The sequence below is a fragment of the Bombus vancouverensis genome, chromosome 9, assembly GCF_051014615.1.
Source record: "Bombus vancouverensis nearcticus chromosome 9, iyBomVanc1_principal, whole genome shotgun sequence".
NCBI classification, from domain to species: Eukaryota; Metazoa; Arthropoda; class Insecta; order Hymenoptera; family Apidae; genus Bombus; species Bombus vancouverensis.
In genome coordinates, this window is record NC_134919.1 from 15458633 (window position 1) to 15473208 (window position 14576).

At 40.6% G+C, this 14576-nt stretch overlaps 2 protein-coding genes across 10 annotated transcripts in view; one reads left to right on the forward strand and one right to left on the reverse strand.

Annotated features, from left to right (window-relative positions):
* Positions 1-14576, reverse strand: part of spri (Src homology 2 domain-containing protein sprint) — a 211550-nt gene that overhangs the window by 93547 nt on the left and 103427 nt on the right. Inside the window, exon 1 of one of the 9 annotated variants that reach the window (XM_076621647.1) lies at positions 9155-9222. The exons of the other annotated variants lie outside the window; for them this stretch is intronic. Within the exon in view, the coding sequence (XP_076477762.1) occupies positions 9155-9207 (53 nt within the window). The 5' untranslated portion in view covers positions 9208-9222. Of the gene's footprint in view, positions 1-9154; positions 9223-14576 lie in introns of those variants that run through there. 9 annotated transcript variants of the gene reach the window in all.
* Obp5 (odorant binding protein 5) overlaps positions 4035-14576 on the forward strand; it is a 77062-nt gene continuing 66520 nt past the window's right edge. The window contains exons 1-2 of the mRNA XM_076621661.1: positions 4035-4114; positions 4255-4314. The gene's annotated coding sequence lies outside the window, so the exon portion shown is untranslated. The remainder of the gene's footprint in view (positions 4115-4254; positions 4315-14576) is intronic.

Genomic DNA, 14576 nt, shown 5'->3' on the forward strand with positions numbered 1-14576 from the left:
CCTCGTACCCTCGCCTCCTGTCCAAGGCGCCATTAATCAAAAAACAAATTCGAACGTGTCTCACCGTTCAACGCACTGTTCACCAGTCAGTTTAGTTCGTTCACCCCTCGAAAGCCCCCGTCACGCTTACAGCGACGTTTCTTCGCCCGTCTCGATCGAGATTACCCCCGACTCGCCTGTTTCACTCCTCTTGCAACTTCCTGCGCGTTGCACTGCGGGCTTTTCCTGCATTTTTCCTATTTGCACGATTTTCAGCTGGTGCAGGGTACACGTTTTTCCCATTGTTTATACGGGAATTCCACGACAAGTGGTTTGATGCCGTTCGAGGGTCGCGCTCCAGCGATGAAAAACTCTCTTCTCCTGTCTTTCGCAACGTTTCGAAGGGGAAAAAGCATTCTCGATGGCAATGGCGCCGCATAGATGGTACCGTTGAATTTATGGAGGGTGAATCGAGCGTTGTAATATCGGGGGCCGCGTAATCACGGCCCTCTCGATCCACGAACGAACCGAGATTAATCGCGCACGACCTCTTATTGGCGGATCCACACGCTGTCCTCGATAGTGTGGTCGAAGTTAATTGGCAATGGATACAACTGTGTGTGTGTGTCTGTGTGCATTTCGGGGCTGAAAAGTTGGAGAGAGCCGTTGAACGTTGAACATATTCGCGGCAGGGAAATTTTGATTAATTTCTTACAGCGAAGAAAATTTGTTATTTACTTTCGTTAAACGGGCCGAAGGAAAGTTAGAGAAAAGAAGATGACTGCACATGTGTGCTAGGGAAATGTAAAAAAAAACGAGAGTCTACAGATTACAACTATAATCGTCTTAGGAGACTTTCTCCGAAAGCTTGGACATTTCGACAAGAAATGGAAGAAAACCGTGACGGTAACAAACGAGGAAAGAAACAGAATTACTGCGAGCTATTTTCACCGCGATGACTCGCTCCCATTCAATAGCATTTTCACTCGAAAACTCGATAAGACGCGCATCTGTCGACGGTTTTGCCGGTTCCGTGTTTTTCAAGCGTGCGACTGCAAAAGCATCGTTGTTCTTCGCCTTGCAACGCAGAATCGACCGACAGAGGGGTATCGTTTCAGGTTCATTAGCGCTTAATGAGTTAATATGAGTGAGCTCTTTCAGACTACCACGGATTAGAAGATTCGAATCAAAGTACTGCTCGATACGCGACTCTGACGAATTCAATTAAACACGAAACGGCCATATTCGATTGGCCTATTTCCAACTATCAATTACCTAAACTTCGTCAAAGATCGCGATCAGCTCGTTTCCATCGAACGATTATTTGGATTTTCTCCAATCTTCGCGTTTGTCTATTTTACTTTGATTAAATTTCCTCGGGTTTTGAAACTCGACAAAGTGCATCGAACTAGCAGAGAAAAAGCAAAGATCCTGTTGAGAATTTTGGATCCTAATAGCCGAAATAATGGTATAGGAACACTAAATTCACACTTGGAATTAACATTAGAATAGTTATACATTTATTTGATAAACGATTTCAAAGATATTCATCGATACACACTTGCACGCGTCTCAGCACTTACTTCCATACCGGACTGTTACCCGACTGAACAGTTTACATTCATTTGTTTTTGAGACGCCGCGCACACACATACTTCTACACACTGATATTCACATACAAGTATTACTACTACGCATCTAACCTAGTCTAGCACATAAAATTATACATATCTCAATAGCTACTCTCTGCTACATCGACTCTTCAGCTACTCTCTGACACATCGACGCTACAAAAGTAAACTGAAGATAAACTACTTATCTAACCATTTGCAAATTTCTCATCAGAAATTTCATTTAAAAGGAACCACTTCATCTCAAAGACGAAAGTATGCACCGCTATGTTGGTAGCTTTCGAGTTCGTACCCATTGAGAAAAATGAGAAGCAAAGTGAAGGAACGATCTCTGAATTCGAGTCCCTATTAGCCTCTATCTGATCGCGGAGAATCGGCCGTTCTTTCACCGGTTTAAACGGTCCCGTAATGAAAGCTCGGCTCTTCCTCCGGGCGAAAGGAGATCGAAGAGGACGGACAATTAATTTTACGAGCGGTGCAAATGGAAGCCAAGCGAAGCGACCACGAAGAGACACGATTGGCCACGATATTTATCGTCTTTTATCGTTCGGAGGAAATACGACTCGTCTCTTAGATGCTCTTTTAATCGATCGTCTGGTAGAATCGCCGTAAGGCTGCCTCTTTTTCTCGTTTTTCATTTCCGTTTTCAACAACTATCGGATGTCTGATAGAAGTGAAGTGTTTGAAATTCTCACGAGTGTGTTTGTTACGTAACAGATGTTCGTTGCTTGGATTTCTTACGATGTTTAATCAGGATAATTATGATGGATCGGTGAAAGATAAATACCCTTTTGTTCGTATGTCGCTGGAAATGATAGTCAATGGTGCTGTGATGCGTAATAATTTACCAATCAATAATATCGATAGGTTTGACAAATCACAAATCATTGTAGACTTCTCTTTTACAGTTTCACAATTTTAAGTAAAATAGGATAATCGAGTGACTCTTCACTCGTAAAATGTATTTTAAAAATCGTATTTGTTTTATTATCAAATTTGTAATTCGTGGCCTGTACATACGCGTGTATTTTATTATCTCTTGCCTTTGGGCTACGAGGGACTTCCAATTTTATTTTTATTTACGACGCCTTACAAATTCTATACGATTGCTTCCATTACATTTTTTATTCTAATCTCGTTCTTCACTTATCACCATATAAACTTTGCCTAATTACTTTAACGATTAATTTAGTCGATCTTAAACTCTCAGCAGTCTTCTAATAATCTTATTTTGATCTGACTCTCATTGCGCTATATGTAACGAACAACACATGATAAACCAAGATCAGCGCCTTACAAATTCTATACGACTGCTTCATTACATTTTTTATTTTAATTTTAATCTCGTTCTTCGCTTATCACTACATAAACTTTGCCTAATTTAACGATTAATTTAGTCGATCCTAAACTCTCAGCAGTCTTCTAACAATCTTATTTTGATCTGACTCTCATTGCGCTATATGCAACGAACAACACACGATAAACCAAGATCAGCGCCTTACAAATTCTATACGACTGCTTCATTACATTTTTTATTTTAATTTTAATCTCGTTCTTCGCTCATCACTACATAAACTTTGCCTAATTTAACGATTAATTTAGTCGATCCTAAACTCTCAGCAGTCTTCTAATAATGTTATTTTGATCTGACTCTCATTGCGCTATATGTAACGAACAATACACGATAAACCAAGATCAGCGCCTTACAAATTCTATACGACTGCTTCATTACATTTTTTATTTTAATTTTAATCTCGTTCTTCGCTTATCACTACATAAACTTTGCCTAATTTAACGATTAATTTAGTCGATCCTAAACTCTCAGCAGTCTTCTAATAATCTTATTTTGATCTGACTTTCATTGCGCTATATGTAACGAACAATACGATAAACCAAGATCGATTGACTCGTAAAATTTGATTAATATTAAATTCAGATACGCAAGAGGAGCCAGATTTAGAATAAAAAGATTTAATGTCATTGATAAGGCAAAAGAAGAATCGATGCAAACGCGATCTATCTAACTGCAATCTTTCTTTTAGCCCGATCAATTCCGTCATCCTCGACGTCCTTTCGCACGAGTAGTTCATGCAAAAAGACACACGAGATCTCGAGCAGATTATCGAGCGTGACAAGTGTCGTCCCAAGGTCGTATGAATCTTGCACGAGTTTGCCTGCGACGAATATTTTCCACGCGGCGGACGTTTCCGCGGGGTGGACAGGGTAAAAAAGGTGGCGCTTACGCGTCGATTTATGGAGATTGTACATCATGCCCGGAGCTGGATAATCCGTTACGTGGTAACACGAGTACAGACGCGGCGCAATGGTTCCCAGGAGGATTCTGATGAGAGAGACGCGACGGCGGAAACGCGCGGCGACGCCCGCTCGCGGCTTCGCCTTGTAAATAATTCAGTGCGCATTAAGGTGCTCATGCTTGTGAGCGCGATCCTCTCGCGAAAACGAACGAGTGCAAGGGAAATCGGCACACGTTGCGGTTGGAACAGGTGCGGAAGTTACGTTTGAAGGGTTGATTTTTGAAGGGCGATGCCTGGTTTTCTTTCATAATGGTTGTGCGTGCGTTTGGGATATAAGAAAATGCGTGACATTTTTGAAAATAATTTCATTTTCTTTCGATTATTTCTAGGCCGATTTAATGGCTATGGTACCGATGAGTTAAATACGAGTATAGGGAGACTGTAGCGAGGTACGTTTAACGCGCCATAATCTTGTCGATCAGTGAAGTCGATCGTGGTAATTCTATTTATATTATTATCTATCCTTGCAACTTCCGCAATAACGAAACACAATTTCCATTCTTTATAAATTTCGCGAAAAGAAAGAAGAGCAACGAAAAATCCACTAAGAGTTACGCTTACTGGGTAATTCATTTACCAGAACATTCGCGATTCGGAAACTACTTTGCTAATTAGCGATTCCTCGTTACGTTTCATACAGCTTGGCCATACACCAACATCAAAGTCATAAAACAACACCCGTGTCTCGAAGAAAATGAAAAACAAAAGAAAGAGAAACGTAGGAAAATACAGAGGGAGACATAATCACGCGAAACATAATCTTTCGCGTCTTCAATATCCTCAGAACATACCCTGCCGTGAAAACCAAAAAACCAGTCGCGTCAAAGGAGAACAGAACAAACGAAACCAGAAGAAACATCCAGCTTATACGCGTTCAAATGTTCATCTCGTGAAGAGTGTGTGTGTGTGTGTGAGAGAGAGAGAGAGAGATTTTAATCAGACCTGGAAATCGTAGTCTCCCTTTTGGAAAGGGGTTAGAGATCTTTCTCGGGGTGTCTACCCTCGCCTTTTGTGTCCTCTTCTTTTCTTCCTTTCCTCTTTGTCCTTTCTTTTTTATTTTTTTCTCGCAAAGGGAACATCAGCAGGCTGCCTTCTCGACGACAATGCTTCGAGCCGGTCGTCATTGTCCCGACGTTATGAGGTGAAAAATGAAAGATAACGATTTCGCGGTGTCTTCCTCGCGATAACGTTTTCGACCGCGTTCCCTTCATATTTTCAGCCCGTAATCCCCGCTGTCCCCCTCGGGGGTCGTGCAGAAGGTGTCGTAAATTCGAGGGACGACACTTTTTTCTATATTAAGGTCGCCTCCAGAGCGAAAAGTCGCCATGCGGAAGGAGAAACCGAGGAAAGAGGGTTTTTGTCCTTCCAGTGTGGAAGCTTCCAAATAAGAAAGATAAAAATATTAATTTTCCATAGTTTGCGTGAAACAATTCAAGACACTAATATTCAATCAGGAAGGTAACGAGAAATTATAACGTTCTGATTGAAAGGAGCAAAAATAATTGAAAGACACGTAGCAGGATACTATATTTTTTTCTTGCAGATTAGAAGGTAAAATTAATTTTCTATTGCTTATTTTCTATCTGATTGTTTTGTTCAGGAAAGAGATCAGTAAACGAAATTCTCACACTTGTACAGATTTCTCTACTAGGATTCTCATAGAAATTTCTTAAATTAAAGATGTTATCGCATATACCGCTTTTTCATCCGCACCCTCGCACGTCACTGCAGAAGATGAAAATTTGATCCGCGGTGAGCGCGTTAATACCTCAAACGCCCGAAACACTGTTCAATCACCATAGCTTCCAGTCGTCCCCACAGACGATATTCCATTCTCCACACCCCCGATACCACAATCGAAGACTCGCAAGTCCAGCAACAGTTCCTCGTCAACGTTCCCCATTATCGACTGCTACACGCGAACCACTATCGAACCTAATCGATCGCGTCCAGCCTATCAGCCTCCGTTATTCAGCGCGATATCAGGTTGGACTGTGCGCCATGGCGTCTATGGGGGTTGCAGCGACAGTGCTGCAACTCCCTCGCCAGGCTATTGTCACCGGTGACAAAGACACGCACTTCACGCTGCTCGAGTCAGGAACGAGAGCGTAGGAAGTAAAAAAAAAAAAAAAAAAAAGAAGGGACAGAGTAGGAGAAGAGGCGGAAGGAGAAGGAAGGAAGAGCTCTCGTGCACGCCAGCCGACCAACCCTCTTGCATTGTGAGCCGCGACATCGATTTTCCCGCCGCCGGGCGCTTTGTAAATGCTGGAAATTGAGCGGGAAACGCGCGCCGGAGAATGGGCCTGCGGCGGTCCGAGAAAGTGCATTAGTGCGAAATATAGGGGCGGGTATGGTTTTCCCCGGTGTCACGGAATTTTCTGGCAGAGCCGTAGCGATCGTATAGCGAATAAGTTTATGGGCACAGCCATAGTTTCTGTAAATTCCATTTTATGTATTTTAATATTTATCTTAAGCCTTGACCGTTGAAAGAGCGTTACGGGCGCATCTCCACGTGCATATTATTAGGTCGAACGAAATGTACCTTTCGTTTTATAAGGAAATAATAGACGCACGATGTTTTTTGTTTTATATTAGTTTATTGAATTATACACATCACAGCTGATTCGATAAAATAATATAAAACAGAAATTGTTGTTCATCCATTATCACCTTACGAAACGAAAGAAACTTTTCGGACAACCTAATATTACGTGTGTTGTTATTTCTGTATTCAGAGGTATCACAACAGCTATTATTTTATTTTTTGGATAAATCTATCGCGCCGAAAAACCTTTATTCCACTTTCTTACATGGACTAGGGATAAAAACAAAAGAACATCTCAAACCTATCGATTAAATCTATCGATTGTATCTAGAATTATCTTCTAGTTAATATTTATTGTAACTAGCGCATCTGCATATGGATGTCGAGCGCGAACTCACCTTGTCATTTTCAACAACGTGTCTATGCATATTATAGAAGACGACGCTTAATGCATAATAACGAATCGTTGCGGAATTTATCATCCGCTGATAAAGATGTAGATTTCTAAGGTATGATTAGTATTCGTTTTATTCGCGGGATAATTTCCATCACGTTGGTATTGATTATTCTACTGTGAGAAAGTGCGTTAGTACGTAAGAGACGAGACGGCACCGGTTTCTCGTTGCCACGGAATTTCCTAGCAAGAATATAGGAATCGCGCGGCGAATCAGATTACGAATATATCGGTAGTTTGTATAAATTTTACTTTATGCAAGTTTCGACTCTTGATAGTCTGAGGAGAGGTGCAGTGTGAGGATTTTTTATATCGTAGCTACAGCTTTTGAATCTTCATTTGCCTATTTATACGCTAGCCGCGTATATTTGTGTCGTTTGTGTAAATTATAGGATTTATATGCGATGTTTGCCAAGTCTCTGATCGTGTATACATATCGTCGAAGTTCAGTTTGTGCATTTTTTCGAACTACCCTTACGAGAATTTCTAGATGCCATTGCGATTTTAATCTTAGAATTTGGTTAGAGAGATAATTGCTTGAAATAATATTTAAAGAAATTGTACGAAGAAGAATCGGCGAGTCTCTAACAAAGTACTGCGTTAAACTTCCAAAAAAGAGAGAAAGAGCAACAAGGATATGGCAAAGTTCGTTAAAAAAATTCTGAATAAAATTACAGGTGTGTAACGAAACCGAATTTCTCGAGACGTTTATTAATAACGATCTGTCAAAGCGAGTATTAACCGCGCTGATAGATGCGTACAAGAAACATTCTTAAAGTATTTGATTAAAAATAATCGCTGTAATTAAGGAAGTTTTAAGAACACGGTGCGCTGACGAGTTAAAGATCAGATTTTGATTAGATACATAAGTGGTGGGTATTATCGATGGTAATGATAAAAGCTATTTACAAGACAAGATTCGTCAGACGAGAAAGTCGGTTTTGTCGATCGATCTCTAAAACACCGGGTGAAAATAACTTTCACACCTGCCGGCGACAGTGTCCACGATTACGTGGCACGATCGAGATCGAGCGCAACCGTGGATCATCCTTTCCTCTATACATTCTCGTTCGCATATTCAGTCGAAATCAGAAATCTCGTACGATCTTCCAAAAATCTACGAAGCCATAAAAAAATGTCGAAACTTCAAAAATTTCTTTCAGATGAATATGAAATATTTATAACGCTTGTAACTCTACTTCGATTTCGCGATTCATCGAAGTATCTGATTCGCGGAAGCGATCTCCCACGGATTTCCTCATAGCGTTGGCAGCGGATTCATCTAAACTTGGAGGATGAAATTCGAGCTCGGTATCCGGTGTCATTTTGTGAATCGATTTCTCGGCCGCTTTCCCGCGCAAATAATTATAAATTGTGCGCTTTAAGGATGCTTAATGCACCGTTAAACGAGTTAAGTAACGGGACCAGTCGAGCGATTTTAATGACGACGCGTACACCGCGCTCCTCATCGTCGTTCCGGCAGCCTTGATCGGCTTAATGCCGCGACGACCACGCGAATTCTGCTCGAGCAGAACGACACGCCTTCGTTCTACGCTTTACATAGTTGGCTGGATTATGTGGGAAAAAGGAAACGCCGAACAAAGTGTGAAATATGCAAATCTGCCTAGATCTAATCTCGGGGAGATAATTGAAGCTTTCGGAAGCCAAACTGATTAATTCCACTTTTTGCCAGTTTCTCAATTTCGTTACTCACGCACACGATTAATATTCTAGTACTAAGGAATAAATTAAGATGGTTATATAAATTCGTTTGGGAAATTGTAAAGAGCAAATCTTACGGCAATATTTCAAGAATAATATTTGTAACGCTTCGTCAGGTTTCTCTGATTTTTTTAAGAATTAATTCTTTGTCTGTTTGGTTCGTAATTAAAATTACACGTAAGTGAGGAATTATATTTACTTCGACTTCTCCGATAGTTTTAGTATCAGGGATAATCGAAGGGGAAAAAAGAAAAAGAAAAGGGAGAAAGAAAAAACTTACACGTTTTTTTGTACAAAAATTGAAATACCAAGGTACATCCTTAATAAAAATAATCATTCTTCGTAATTTTGTAGAAAAATTAGAAAATTGTACCGTAATATTCTTCCTCTCCCCTGAAAATTTCATATAAACCCACACTTCCTCGTGGAAAAAAGAAAATGGGCAAAGCACGATAACTATTCATGCAAAATTCCAAAGCAATCGAACTGCATACGTGGGTTAAATCACCTGTTCCTCTTGTAGTGAAAAATGCCAAGCACCAGGTCGCAAAGGAGCAGCATGACGAGCCTCTGAAATCCAACTTCGACTCTCTGTAGTAGGAAACACGCCGACTCATCAACGCGAGAAAATTTAGACTCTTTCCGCCTGGGAACGCGCGACTCCATGAAAGAAGCGAGTCGAAAGCAACACGATGCGATGGACGAGGATGTTCGAGGCGATCGAGGAACGACACGCGACTCGACAATGCGCCGAGGAGTACAGTGCACTCGGCCACTCGTCTGCTAACATTAGACAAAAATAGAAGTGGACGATAATTTGCAAATCGGGAGAAGGGACGAGGAGAAGACGAGCTCTGGAACTGGGCCAAAAGAGTGGTTGCAGGGATGTACACGAGGCGTGCCATTTTGGAGAACCAAGGGGTTTGTCGTTTTAGCGGCGAGAAGAAGATGCCGGTAATAAAATTTGAGAATTTCTGAATGTTTTTTTTTTCTTTTGCACGTAGAAATAATGGAGATATAAATGTTCTTCTACGAATATTTTGGAGATAATTTATAAGTATATAGCAGAATATAATTTATCCATTAATCGGAATTAATGTATGAAATGCATAGTATGACAAAACGGAAATTTGAGAATTTTCGTAGTAATTTTTCGAAGGTATTTCATGGACGAATGGATCTAAAATCCTGTTATAAATTTTATGGAAGTGAATTATTAGTACAGATGGCACGTAATGCTTGTACAAAGCTTCGAGTCACTCTCGGCCGAACCCCAGCAATAAAATTAAGGAGATAATTGATCGTTAAACAGAGACTGCCCCTATGGTAAAATAATTATCGCAATTATTTACTTCAAAGTGGATTGATTGTGCGAATGTATCGATTCGTGGCGAATCACGAGAAAAAATTCTCAGCACTTTACGGTTCATAAAACGCGAATAATTCGAAATAATATCAAACGTACCGGAAGAACGCTTATCGTTTATTGAATCCAATTAATCGAATTACAAAGCTTTCTCTGTACGATAAGGACGCGCCTGACAGCCGATATTTTAACCATAAATCATCGCCAGCTAGTGATTCATTGGTCGTAAATTAGCCCTCCCTATTATTCGACGAATTATTATTCGCGGAATCCATTGCTCTCCTCCTTAACGATTTCCCGAAAAATTTCAAGACAAAGAGGTTATCCTTGCTATGATTTGTTCAAACAATTTACGTAGTTAACTTTAGTTAAACAACTCTTTCGTGGCCTTAAACTAAAAGGTATAAACGCAACATTATTGACAAATGTACATAAGATAAGCCTCGTCACAGGAGTACTAAAAATTCCAAGGTTGAAGAAGTTATATCTCTAGCGTCATTCGTTTATTCGAGTCATCAGAAAGTTTCACTTGAAGAGTTTCGTCTTATTTCGACTTTTCGTAGTCTGTTAAGGACCGAGCAACGAAACGATCGAAACAAAAATGAAAATATTTAAAATTAGAAACCCATTGGAGACGTAAATTTTGATTGAAAAAGGGTTATAAATGAATGAAATAAATAATTCATATCAATCTGTATCGGGGGGTGGTTTCTAAAATTTATTTTCGCGTAAAACAAGATATCCATCCATAACACCTGATTTCAATTTTTACGATTGGAAAAATGGGCGTAAGAGATCCGTCGTATCGTAAATTTCCACTAAAAAAAAAAAAAAAAATAAAAATAAAAATAAAAAAAATAAAAATAAAAAAGAAAGTGAGTCGTAATACGATTTATGGTTCACGAGCCCTCGATTATTCAACACGGGGTGAATCGCGACACGCTTATTAACCTTTCCAAGACCCGAGAAGGCAATGATAGAATCTTTGGTTGGGAAATTGAAAGAGATGAAAAAGCAGGAAACGAGAACAAGCTGATTGTTAATTCGTTCGAGTTTCTGCGAAATTCAAGGGGAAACCAGATTGACGAAATGACCTACGAACGTTATAATGGAGCCGTAACAAACCTGCTATGAGTAAATATTAACATCTTCGTAAATATTAGCTCTTAATATTGTATTTAGCGATTGAGAATAGTCGAAAATTGATCGATAATAATTTGAGAATTGCTAGAAATAACCAAATGTCAATTTGACAGTTGACTGTGAATTATGGAGAACGAACTTACAGTTGTCTGACGATTCATTACCATAAATTAATTAGCATAACAAAATTTAAATTCCAAACAAATGAAAACGAGAGATAGTTAATTTCAGGGACTGAGAACTACCATACGATTATACTGCAAATTTTCATTTCTAAAATTTCTATCATTTGTTGTTTCGACACTTCGATTACGAAGCTTCTATCATTAACAGAAACAAATTCATACGAATCAAAAGTTGCCTAATACACAAATTTCTACCAAATTTCTCGCTCTACGGTTCGATATTCCAGGGAAATTAATAGTCGTAGGGCTTCTGGTGAATATGGTGAAGTCGGAGAAGAAGACGAAGGGATCCTTTAAATGCGCGAGACGATGCGGAATGACTGTAACGCGGTCTCGCAGACCACCGACTTTCCCATTTAACTTAATATTCCATTCGGATACTCGGTTCAAGTTTCTTATCCGAGACGTTCCCTTTTTCTTACCTCTCGCCGTTCATTGTTCCAAGCCAACAGGAGATTCTCCGGAAAGTTTGTTTAATCCGGCGACGACTCCAAACAATTTGTCTAATCTCGTATTAGTCGACGGCCCCTTGGCTCTTTTCAACGGGGAAAATCAATCAACGGTTACGCTTTCGTGAAACTATCGTAACTACCGTAGTCAAAATTTCGTTGAGCTTTCGCATTAAAAAAACTGTTCGTTTCTTTACGATCAGACAATTTTATCGATTTTCGGTGACAGTGGAATTAGAATTTTTAAGTGTGGAAACTTCGTATAAAAATTGGAAGATTAAACCGTATTACTCTCTCTCCTTTTTACGAAGTTATTCTTCAAGGGGATAATAAATTCTGAAGCTATTCATACTGAGCGCTTCAAAAACGTTAAAGAAATTCTCCCACTAGAAATACAGTATATACGTTCAATGTACATTGAAAAATCGATCGGTAATAAATATATATTCCCTGTCGCAATTAACGTTAAGTCTATCGCTGACGCGGTACGAACAGCGAAACAAACGTTAAAATCTTCTTCTCTGATTAATTATTCCCTGCACCAAACCATCTCCTCGTCGACCACGTCTTCGACTTCCAAACACAGACAGCGGCATCTAAAAGCGAATGTAAAAATAAACTGGACGAAACATTTGGCGATAGGACCCGTCGGACACGTTCCTGGCTCCCGTTATCCGGCATTCGCGAATTAGTATTCGTTTGCATACTGCGTCGCGTGAACGCATCAACGGTCGCGATCATGCGCCAACGAGCCAGGACTGGCGATCACGTCTCGAACGAATGGCCGTCGAGTTTCCCTCGGAAACGCTCGAAAAGGCCCCCTTTCTCGGCGTAGCGAACCCAAAAGTTGGCACAATAGCCGCGAACAATACGAAAGCAGCCCTCGTCCAAGCCGCTTTTTCGAACTTCTCTTCATCGCCGAGAACGAAAATCGCGTGTCCCTGCGTTTACAGCGTTTCTCCAGTGAAATCTCGCGGGGAGATGCCCACTTCTGCAAGCAATCGACGCGAGTGCGTGTTAAACGAGTCGCTAATTGGCCGGAACGATCCGCGATAATTAGCCCCGAGTTGAATGAGTCGATAAATGGTCGAAGAAGAGGAGGAGGCTTTGTCTTCGATGGAAGGAGAATCGTGGCCGAGTTTCGAGAGATCCAGTCGAGTTTTCGAGTGCAATTGCGCGAGTAATTCCGCTGCGGAGTGGGATTTCCAGTTGCTCGAAGAGATAGAGATTACTGGAAATTCGGCTTCTATTATGTTAGGTTCACGGCCGAACGAATGAAAAGGTGTTACCAACTATGCAATAGTTCGGTAGAGGCGTCTTTTATTCTCTAGCGGATCATAGACTTTCGTCTCGTACGAGACGAGAGCTTTAACTGTGTGTCGCCTCCGCAGTTCGTACGCTCTAAGTTCAAGGATAATTTCTCTTCCAATCTGATTAGCTGATTTCTACGCTGGCTTAGACGATTAGATATCTATTTGTTACTTTTGTCGTGGTCTTTGTCGTAGATCGGGGTGCGACTCAGAGGTGGATGCTGTTTGTGTACAATTGGTGACGCAGCGGGGCTTCTTCCGGGCCCGAGCCACTTGACGTGGTCTGTCTCTGCTCACCAGACCTTCGACAAGTGGGTCCTTTCGAAACTCGGAATTTATGACTGCCGCTAACGCTATTGAACGCTGATAATAAAACTCGAATGAAAAGATACATACGTAGGCGCGAAACTAATTGAAGCAGCGGATAGAAGACAGCTTCCTCAAAAATAGCTTCGCTGGCCCGTGTGTCATAAATCGTACCCACACTTGCAAGACAAAAGGCTTTTAGTTATGTTTGCTCCCAGCTGCTACACAGCGTACAAAATCTGAATTTTAAGAATTCGTGGACGTTAAAAAATCACCGATAGAAAAAGTTTCAACGGATAATTAAAATACCATTGGTACGATATTAAATTAATATCAAGCTTTTATTAATTCAATTAATTGACTATTCGTCGATAAACTAATACGATTAACCAGAAGAACCGGTCTAACAGAACTACACATTAAAATTCTGGTCGAAAATTTTCATATGTTACTGCCTGGTTTATTTTAATATCCCCCTCGTTCTATCTCTTCAAAGCGGACCAACCGTAGCGTAAAATTTTTAATCTGAAATACTCGCGAATTTGCAGGTAAAACGCACTGAACTCCGCAAACGCGCCAGTTAATATAGACACAGCGATTAACGAGCGATTTAATTGGCACTCATCGTTGCAGCTGTTCGCATATTACATTTACCGTTGCAAAGGCAACCGTGCGGAACACGACTAAAAAACGCCATTGAATTAAACCAAATTAAAAAGCATTTCATATATTTGCCATAATGTCGAGGCCATTTTGAGAATTCCAGCGATTTAAATTTACCGATTCAAGTCGCAGCATCCGTTTGTTGACGACGATTGCTGGGATCGAATCACGTTTTCAATTTTCTCTTCGAACTCGCACCAAGCGACGATACTGATCGATGGCGTACGGTGCAAACGGCGACAAATTCGACCAATTTGTCTTCAACCTCGAAATCACAGAAATTTCGACGTCTGGCTGGTCGAAAAATCTGCTTGTTCCTCTTTCGATGCTTTAGAGAGGGACAATTTTTTCCCTCGTTTCATCCCTTCGTTTTCAATCCCCACTTCGTAGGGCACAGAGGGACAGAGGAAATTTTCGGGGATGGCAGCAGGTGTTCCTGGCGGAATAGAGGCGATTTCGGTGCAAATTACGGATTTACAAATTAGGATCGAGCTGACGTCGATCGTTG